At 32.1% G+C, this 10,694-nt stretch overlaps 1 protein-coding gene across 2 annotated transcripts in view; it reads left to right on the top strand.

The window, feature by feature from the left end:
* The first annotated feature begins 88 nt into the window (after positions 1 to 88).
* The window catches only part of LOC149783124 (mucolipin-3-like), a 53,432-nt gene continuing 42,826 nt past the window's right edge, over positions 89 to 10,694 (top strand). The window contains exons 1-3 of one of the 2 annotated variants that reach the window (XM_089931348.1): positions 89 to 252; positions 5,167 to 5,380; positions 6,582 to 6,683. In XM_089931348.1, the coding sequence (XP_089787474.1) occupies positions 6,593 to 6,683 (91 nt within the window). In that variant the 5' untranslated portion in view covers positions 89 to 252; positions 5,167 to 5,380; positions 6,582 to 6,592. Of the gene's footprint in view, positions 253 to 5,166; positions 5,381 to 6,564; positions 6,684 to 10,694 lie in introns of both variants that reach the window. The other variant, XM_089931347.1, reaches the window with a different exon arrangement.

Raw genomic sequence — 10,694 nt, 5'->3', positions numbered from 1 at the left:
ATTATATCATTTTCATCGTTTTAGAAGCTGCTTCTCGATTACTCATTCACAACACGTATGAGTCATATGCCGTACTTACCACAAACTTATAGTAACTTTACGGTCTGTCGTAATTGAATTGATAATTAGACTGTGCAACAGATACACCCGGCGGAAAAGACCCGGATACAATATTCACAAACATTTTCTCACGGTTAATCTGCTGGTATGGCTGAATTTGTTTGGAACTTTGAGAAATAACCAGCATGTTGTGTAAGTTTTTAGATGTTTTTACTTACATAACAATTTTTTTTTCTTCTTCTGTCATACTGGATTTTACCAGGGTTTACTTTTTAAAATACGTGTGCGTTTTAGGCCTAATGTATTTTCTCAACAACGCTATTAATAATACGAGTATCCCAAATTTTCAGCTTTCAAAAGTGGTTTATATTATGCTTTATAGTAATTATTTTATTCGGGGGATGGAAAGTGTACAGTATATGTACTGAAGTTTTCATTAAAATATCGCATTTACCCCTAGACCGGAATCAAGTGTTGTAAGCTGCTGCTGTACAGTGTAGTAAGACGGTAATCACATGATAGTTTTGCTTTCGTGTACGTCATTGTTGTAGGACTACAACTTGTTTCTGTTACTTTGCAATTTGTAAAAACAATATTTACATTTCATTCAGTGTTTGATTTTCTCACGTGATGATGGAAATTGATAACTTTGATAATCAATAAAATATTTAACTTGGGTTATCATTAACACCTAAAGTTAATGCTCCATTTCTCATACGTTGTAAAAATGAGTATGTGAAGTAGTTGCAAGATTTACTTCCCTTTTATACATCAAAAGCTGGCCATACAGCTTGCATATAAACAGTTGCCAGACAGCAGCCTGAATGGTGAATGGCAAATAATACTAGTTTTATGTAAGCACATTCAATGGCATTGAGCAATGATTTATAATATTTTATATTGATTTGGAGTCTCTTGACAGTAATGGATTACCTACCTTGGGTATGATTGAAAAAAGGAATGAAATGGAAATAAAATATGCTTTGGAAATAAACAATTTGTATATTAACACTGTTTCATCACTATTGGAACTAAATATGATTTCTGATGATAAATTGACAGCATAAAATACAAAAATGAATACTAATTATAAGTACTAATGCAAATTTACTTAAAGAAAATTATTGTACCAAATAAAGATTTCAGAAGTACATTTTATTTGTTGGTCTTTATCATGAAATATGGATAAATATTTTACTGGTTATTTGTATAATAATTTAGAAATTAAATGTAGAAAGGCCAGAACACAGATATTAATTAAAATACCAACAATTTAAAAGTAGAATGCAATCTTCATTTTTCTCAATGAATTTAGTCCTGCAAATAATATGCTTTAGATTAGAACCATATATCCCTATCAAGGTTAAGATAGACTGAAAAAATAAAAAATGAAATTAAGATGTAAATATATTTATTTGTCTGAACAAGCAGACTATGACTGATGGACTAAAAACCCTAATACAGCATTATGGAACATACAAGAAATCTGGCATAGTAGCCAGTAAACTACTGATTTAAGAAAGTGAAAGTTTATGTTATCGAAAAGATAATATCTGTGACCTCTGGAAAATTGTACATAACAGTCGTAAAGATAAATTTCCCAGTCTGTTTAAGCTGACAAATCTAGCCATGTATATACCCCTTCAGAAGAAAGCACAGAACAATATTCATATACAGATAACATATGGGGTATGCTCAGAAAGAATCAACATATTAATGTTTGTACAACTAGAGGTGACATCTTTTAAAGAGTTGATTTTATTAGTGCTCAAAAAAGTGAACAGGAAGGAGACAGATTTTGAAATGTTAGGTAAATATTGAACTTTGCCCGTTTTCTTTTTCCCCACCTTTTTTCTTCTCCCCATTATTTCGAAGGCAGAGGGGACATTCTGCCTTTAGAGAAAATGATGTCAGCATATCTCCTTAAGTTGTAAATGGGGAAGAAATTTGTCTCTTTTTATGCAGCTATTTAACTAGCGACCGATTGTTCCAATGAAATAAGTAAAACTAGTACAAAATCAGCGAGGGGGCAAATTTCAAGCAGCTCAGGTTTATCACCTTGAGTAAGTTTTTAAAAAATATAGAATGTCACTGGGTGTTGTCTGTATGTTTCCCTCTTTACTGAAAAAAAGCTGAAGTACATGTGGCTGCAGCATGGTCGCATCTGTATCTCTACAGTGATTTTGTTGGTATTCATCCTCATTCCCATACCCAGATTTGTATGAGATGAGATTTTCTTTGCTCAAGGAAAATGCATTATTTCTTCTGTTTTGAAGATAACATCATAATGTCTTTCAAGTTTAAGTGATACATGAAATTGGTAATATGATGTTTTTAAAACGTTCATACAATGTGAAACAAAGGGTCTAGTGGCTAAAGTATATTAAATGGAGTCTGTCTTAAATGGCACGAATTAAATTAATTTGCTTAAGTAAGAGAAATGATAAGAGTGTGCTGGGTGAAATAAATGCAAATCACACGCATCACAATTGCGCATAGTTTATATAGATGTATGTATGAAGAAGTAGGGTTGAATTACCATGCTTCTCCCAGGAAACCCAAGCATTAATTTATCCAGTTGAGAAAGAGAGAGAGAGATGTTTTTTTTAACATATTTTACATTCTTTACAAATTTATGATTGTTCATCATTTCGTCTACTTCAATTATTTAGTATTTCCAGTGCATCCGTCTTGTTACTAGTTTATTATCATAGGCCTATATCAAGTTTCTTAGTTGCTTCTCATTTTTCATTTTTCATGTTTTAGGCCTGATTTAATTAGTTTCGGGCTTTGGAAACTACTTAATATTTTAAGTTTTCTTACATTCATCCATGGATAGCTACTTTTGTGTTAGTGTAAGATTGATTGGCATTTTGGTTTTTAACATTACCATGATATGTTCTCTCTGGGAATGATCTGATGTACTCGATCAGCACAACATTGCATTTCGAATTTGTTAGTGAGTGCAGAATGTTGCTGAGCTATGTGACGTGTTCTAAGCTGTTGTTGTCCATTTGGCGAAACCTTTAATGTTTCATAAATTTTATGTGCCTGTAGTATGTCTGAATCTGCTGGTTGTGGAGGTAATGGCATGCACTTGCAGCTGTCATTTTCTCGGTGTAATATGAACCGTCCCTCTTTATTACTGAAATTGTTGGGTTTCAAGGTCTGTTCCACTCTGCACAATTATACCAGAAGTCAGATCTCAAGCCCTTGTCCTGTCTGTTTAGGTTATTGGAGTTGTCAGTTACAAAATATAAACTGTTCTTTGTAACTTTTAACCCTTCACATTTTTTTAATATATACATATCAGTGCTGTCCAACCTTTTTGACACCATGTACCACTGACAAATTTTTCTTGAAGCAGAGGGCCGCAGCAGAAAACTTAAAAGCAACGACTATAACAATTGTTCACGATTGTTTACCTGGTTAAGAAGTTATACTATGAAAGTAGGCCATTGACTTTTTTCTAACATATATGCAAAAACATTGCTCGAGCTCTGGCATGCCATTTAAAATCAGCAGGTTGGACAGCACTGATATATATATATATATATATATATATATATATATATATATATATATATATATATATATATATATATATATATATTCCAGTGAAACTGCCCCCTGGACCCCCAATATATGGTCAATCCTTGAACTTAATACAAATCACAGAACCATGTGTGACTTTCAAATTACTATTTGTTTTTTTTTGTTGTTATTTCACTTTAAGTCTAGTAAGCCATACTTGGTTATTTTGTAATACATATGTGTCATTTATCCCTTGATAATTTCCTCCATGCTTGGGAAAGGAGTCTCAACTTGTTCATTGTATTTTCATTTATAATATCATTCTGTTTAGTTGGCAGTATATGAGATTTACTTCGTCCAGCTATATCTGTGGCTTGATTTGTCTTATTTTTTCACAGCTATGCAACTTCATTTATTAACATTAAACTTGCACTTTGGGTGATTATGGGATGAACATGCATGTGTTCCATATAAATAAACAGATAGAGGACTCGTCATTTTAAGCTTTTCTTGATGAGAGAGAGAGAGAGATGGGATAACATAATATATCAGTTGTTTACACTTTGAGATGACCCCTATTGTCTCATTACAGAACAAATTTCTTTATACGGTTTTAGAACTGTTTATGAAAACTGCTTTACTTAAAAGAGAGGATATTACTATGTATTAAAACTATTTCATCGTGTAGGTGACAACTATAAATAGCCTTTTTATTATCACATGAATTAATCATGTTATAAAATTTTATTTTTAGAAGAGGAAAGTGCTATGTACATTAAAATTGGCCTTTAAATACAATTTTCTGCCTTTAATTGGAGACAAGTTTAATTGCAGTTTTATCTTTCGACATCACAAATCAAACATAACAAATGAAGCAGAGGAAACATTTGAAAATTTTTTGCAGTAGAGCCCAATTTAGAAATGGTGTTGTATTTTTTCAGTCATTTTTTGAATGTCTCAGTTGCTTCAATGTGACATATTAGGACCTTCCTATAGATTTTATAGTATTATAACATAGTAGATAAAGGGAGATAAAATTAACAAGACTTGAGTTAATGAACTAAATAAATATTTGAAGTTTTATAATTGAATTATTGTACTTAGCTATTCAGTTTTATATATTTATATTATCTACATTCTATATTTTCATCATTTAATGATGATTACTTACATGCCTTTACATTCATATCTACAATGGCTGCAATATTTAAATCCTCAGATGTCATCCCATTGATAAACATTTAAGTTATAATCACATACACACATGGACACATACACACACACACACAAAGACACACACTCACAAAAAACACACACATACACATACACACAAACCCAAAACTTAAGTAGAGGACAGGACGCTTTGTACACATTTCAGAGGGAAACTTGTAGTGCATTGTCACTGTGTGCAGTTCCAATTAGTTTTTGAATAATACTACATGGTGTTGAAAATATCACAGTTGAAAAGCTGCAAAAATTGAATAGTTTTAGAAATGAATGTTACCATTAGCAGCAGTATTCCAGGCTGCCTTTTTCTTGCAGTTCTTATTGTCGTTTTCTTCTATACCTCAGGGTCATCACTATACCGCAGGGTCATCACTATACCTCAGGGTCATCACTGTACCTCAGGGTCATCACTATACCTCAGGGTCATCAATAGTACATATGCCAAAGTGTTACTTGTTGGTGCATAGATTTTTTCTAGGGTCAGCTGCACCAGTTGCTTTGGATCTTTTACAAGCAGAGACATTTACATATCAACTTTATTTGCGTATTGGACTGTAAGGTATGGTGTATATCCCCTTTCAAGTTGTGTTCATGCATGCAGTGAATGTGTACTGATCAGTGTGTGTGATGTGTGCTTCATATTTATTGTTTACACACTTCAGCATGCACATTTTGCACAAATACTTTAAAATGACTTGGGGTACTTTTATTTTCTTTTATTTACTACATTTTGAGAAGATTAAATTTGTAGCTAAGGGATTGAAATGGATGACCATTCTTTGTTTACATGATTATACCTGTCTTCTAGAGATGTAAATATTTCAAAATGTGTATGGTTATGGGGTAATGATAAGCATGCTAATTTGGAATAATGGTAGTTCTACTATGTGTCAGTCACCAGTTCCAATTTTGTTTTAAGTTTAACAAATAGGGGTCATTTTTTTTTTAATTGGGATCCTTGTCTGACCCTGTGATTTAAGTGGTTTTGCAAGTTATCAGGGTACAAGTTATTGAGGGAGTGGTGTATTTTAATTGAAACATCTAATAAAAGATCAAATTTTCTCCTGTTTATGATACAGTAAAACCTGTTTTGAAAGACCACTGCTATGTGAAACCACCTGCCTTGAGGGACCCTATTCTCAACACACAAATTTATTGATTATATAGTAATATGACCTGTTATGAGACACGACCTGTCATCAGAGACCAAACGTTTTGAACCCAAGAGGCAGTCTTTCAAGACAGGTTCTAATGTACAAGTGATAATTCTTGTGGAAGGTAATTTTTCCTGTGCAGGTTACAAAGTAAAGTTTTTGTTTTATTTTGTTTTTGTGATAATAATACTGCTAATAATAATGAGGACTTTGTATAGCGCCTAATCTTTAGAAGATCTAAATGCTTTACAACATTAGACAACACCTATAACTTAAAAAAAAGATTTTAATTAATTTTAAATATGGAATCATTAGTGTGTATAGTACAAGTACAGGTAAGATATGATGTGTGTAAGAAAATTTTACAGATCAGCTGTTTATTTTAATCATGTATTGAAACCAACCATGGATGGGTTTTAGTTGTGCTTAAAAATGCTTTTAGCTAAATTTGATTAAATTTTGTATGTGCTTCTTATGTGTGTTTTTACATGGTTGAAATTGTGATAGAAACTATGCTTTGAACCAGACTCAGAATGTATGATGTTTCTTGAATTATTAATTTTTATAATTATGTTTATGAACGTAAAAGTTGTCTACTACTGGCAGCAACTCACAAAATGACTGGAAATGAACCACCGAATGAAGTTATGGCAACATTGCTTCGCAGAAAAGAAGCAGAGAAAGAAAAAGAACATGGACAGATTTCAGGTAAACCTAAATATTTCTGTACAGTACTGTTTTTAATTTGTATCTGAAATGCAGAAGGAAGACTTAGTTTGTAAATATATAGATTTCCAGACATAGGGCTCACAAAAGTCACTATATTTTTACTCGCTTATAAGTCAATTCAAACTGCAGACAAAAAAAACCAACAAAAATCCTGTTCTGCCATAGCATAATGTACCTGCAGATCAGGATCTATGCTGTTTGTTCTACTGATTACTTATAAAAAAAACCTGCACAGACCCAGATCTGCCAGCACATTTTGCAATGCAGTTATGGGTCTGTGCAGTTTACCATTGGACTCCTCTTATAAGTGAGTACATATGGTGTCTTCTCATCCTGAATTGGTGAAAATTGTCTGGGCCATGTAAAACTTCACCACACTCATCCTTGTGCATTCATGATGTAGATTCACACATTATGAATATTTCTGAGTGTATTTACCTTTTAGAAAGCTAATAAGTTTAACATTACTAAGCATTTGCTTTGTATCAGTTGTAGAGGCATAATTTGACTACTTGTTGCCAGTCTAGAACTTGTTGTAGGAGGACAACATTTCTTTATACTTTTACGTAGGTACCCAGTTTACAAGTAAGCTTGATAATATAAACATATTGTTTTGTTTTTTCATTCCCAGCCCTGTTTTTCTTAATGATGTTCACATTTACACTGACACTGGTAATTTAGGCATCATTTTGATGTGGAGAAAGTTTCTCTTTTAATTAGCTTGATCACATTGTTATGAATCGCACCTCTGAGATTTTAATAGATACAAACTGTCAACATTTTTTCTTTCTTTTTCATCTGGTTAGGCAATGTTTCAGTTGCTGCTATGTCACCAGTATTTTCATAACCAAAGCTTTGCTGATATATTATTATATCAAGAAGTATGTTATTACTTTTCACAAGAAAAATGTAGCCAACTTGCATCTAAAATTAGTATCAGGTGATTCCCATGATGGCTGCCATTGTAATCTATTTATAAAGCTCATCATGTCTGAATGTCAACTCAGCAATTTTCCTTTTTGTGGTGCATGCATTTAGCTCCCAAGGATTAAAGTTTTTGCTACAATGGATCATTTAGTACATAAGTTGGTGCAAATTGAGATGGGATTCATTTTTCAAATGTACAGTACTTTACTGACATTTTTCTTGTGAAAAGTGATGACATTCATGTACTTGAATAAATATCAGTTGGTGTCTTTACCTTGGCTTGGCAATGAATTTTTAAAGATACACAGTCTGGGAAATACAGTTTATCTGGGGAAAGTGCAACAATGACACAACAAAAATGATAAAATTATGAGTCTCTGTCTTTTAACTTCCCTCATACTTAACCCATAAAGATATGTGATATCCTGTCGAGAAGGGAATTTATGATACCTAGATTACTGAAAGTTTTCACTGTAAACATGATTACCACAAAGAAATCAAGGGATATGTGTGCAATTGCAGAGTCTTGAGTTACATTGTCTCATTTTATATTTATCTAAGGAGACATGTATTAGAACATAATAATTATATGTCTTTGACCCTTTAGTAATAAACTTAAATGTGATTCTTTACAAAAATTATGTGCAGTTTAGTAGGGAAGTGTACTGTGTTGAGTATATTGAAGACGAGGCAGATTACCCTTCCTATTTACTCAACCAAAAGATCAATGATTGGGAAATGATTTCATAAACCATGATTTTTCCATTGATTTTATCTTTACTTTAACAGTGCAAAGAAGTTATGATACAAAAGAAAACTAAAAATAAGAAAGAAGCAAGAAAGGACCTGGGCGGATGACCATTGTTATATAATTTGTCATCACTAGTGTGAACCAATGTAGAATCTCTAAATAATAATGTGCATTTCAACAGAAATTAGTGAAAACTTGAATTTTAAATATATACTTTTTTATAAGGCAATTTTAAAATGTTTTTATCAAAATGAGAAACTGAAATGAATTAGCATTTATTTCTGTCATCATCACGAAGTTGACCTGAAAAAAAGTTGGGTGATATTAGATTTTGAAATATTTGAAGGACAATTAAAGGATATATTTACTGAAACATGGCTCTGATACTTATTCAGAGTCATGTACACAAAGAATGATACCCCACATTACAAAGTTGACTCAACACTCAAACTTGTACACAAAGAATGATACCCCACATTACAAAGTTGACTCAACAGTCAAACTTGTACACAAAGAATGATACCCCACATTACAAAGTTGACTCAACAGTCAAACTTGTACACAAAGAATGATACTCCACATTACAAAGTTGACTCAACAGTCAAACCTGTACACAAAGAATAATACCCCACATTACAAAGTTGACTCAACAGTCAAACCTGTACACAAAGAATGATACCCCACTTTACAAAGTTTACTCAACAGTCAAACATGTACACAAAGAATGATACCCCACATTACAAAGTTTACTCAACAGTCAAACCTGTACACAAAGAATTATACCCCACATTACAGTTTACTCAACAGTCAAACCTGTCTACAGCAGCCATCCATGGGAAAAGGCAGAAGTGGCCTTTGTAGTCAGGTGGCTTCTGAAGGCAGGTTCAGCTCTTAGACTTGGTTCATGACAAATTTGTGTACTATGAACCAAATAACATTAGCATTATTATTAGTAGTATTAGCATTATTATTAGTCGTATTAGCATTATTATTATTTTGCATGTATTATTATTAGCAGTTGTATTATGCTACCAAGATGTAATTATTTAAACTAATTATCAAACAGAAAAATAACAAACTGTTTAAAAAAATTACACACAAGGATTCTGTATCTTCTGTTCAACCCTTCATGTATATTAAATCAAAAGTAAGTCTTAAAAAGTTAATGATATTAGTTTGTTTTGTGTATATACCCATCCCATTTCAGTTACCTGTAATTGTGTAAAACATGACTGATTATTTGTTAGAGCATTTGGTATTATTAGGCAGGAAAACTGGTGTTGACACTTTAAACAGTTGATGGATTAAGCAGTTGCTTAAGCTCCCAGAAATAAAAAGACAATTGGCTTTTGTTTGTAATCTTGATGATTAGGGACTGAAAAGAGGCTTCTGTTTTTAACCTTGATGATTAGGGACTGAAAAGAGGCTTCTGTTTGCAACCTTGATGATTAGGGACTGAAAAGAGGCTTCCTGAGGCTGTTGCTAGTAACACCTAAACCATGAGGTATATCATGATTGCATTGTACTTCTTTTTTTTTATACACCTGATACATTGATTCTGCAGGATTTAGCATCCTGGAACCATTTCCAGCATAGTTTATCATTCTCACTACTTTTCGTTATAGTATGTGATCTCTTGTACTCAGAATCAGCTATAATATCTTGCTTATGCTTAGTCCACCCTAGTATCTGAGTTCACCTGAATCCCAATTCTGCTACAACTATATGTCTTTGACTACTTTTTCCACTATCCAGCAAACATGTTGCTACGATCATCTCCTGTAAGGATAAAAACTGCCCTGCATTTCGAAGCTGACATGTGAACACCTTTGAGTTTCAATGGATTATGCTAAGTACAATTGAAATATGAAACATTTAAACATTGATTCACATGATGTACCTTTATATATATATATATATATATATATATATATATATATATATATATATATATATATATATATATATATATATATATATATATATATTTTTTTTTTTTTTTCGTCACTAGTTTTGCTGTTGTTATCCTTGTGGTACTTTTCTTTAATTTCTTGGTAGTTTTCTGCAGTAAAGTATTTTCATTGATTTTACTGTGATTACAAAGTGAAAATAAATTTGAAGACAGCCAGGTTACAATGATGGTGGTAGTGACTCGTCTTTTTTTATCATCATCATGACCATTTTCAATACCATCTTTCCTTTTTCTTTCTCATCTTCTTCATTTATTATTATTATTATTATTATTATTATTATTATTATTATTATTTATATTATTGTTGTTATTATTATCATTATTATTGTTGTTATTATTA

The sequence above is a fragment of the Sinohyriopsis cumingii genome, chromosome 14, assembly GCF_028554795.1.
Source record: "Sinohyriopsis cumingii isolate HCF-2022 chromosome 14, ASM2855479v2, whole genome shotgun sequence".
Lineage (NCBI taxonomy): Eukaryota > Metazoa > Mollusca > Bivalvia > Unionida > Unionidae > Sinohyriopsis > Sinohyriopsis cumingii.
The sequence above is the reverse complement of the archived record's forward strand: the minus strand, read 5'-3'. Positions and strand labels throughout refer to the sequence as shown.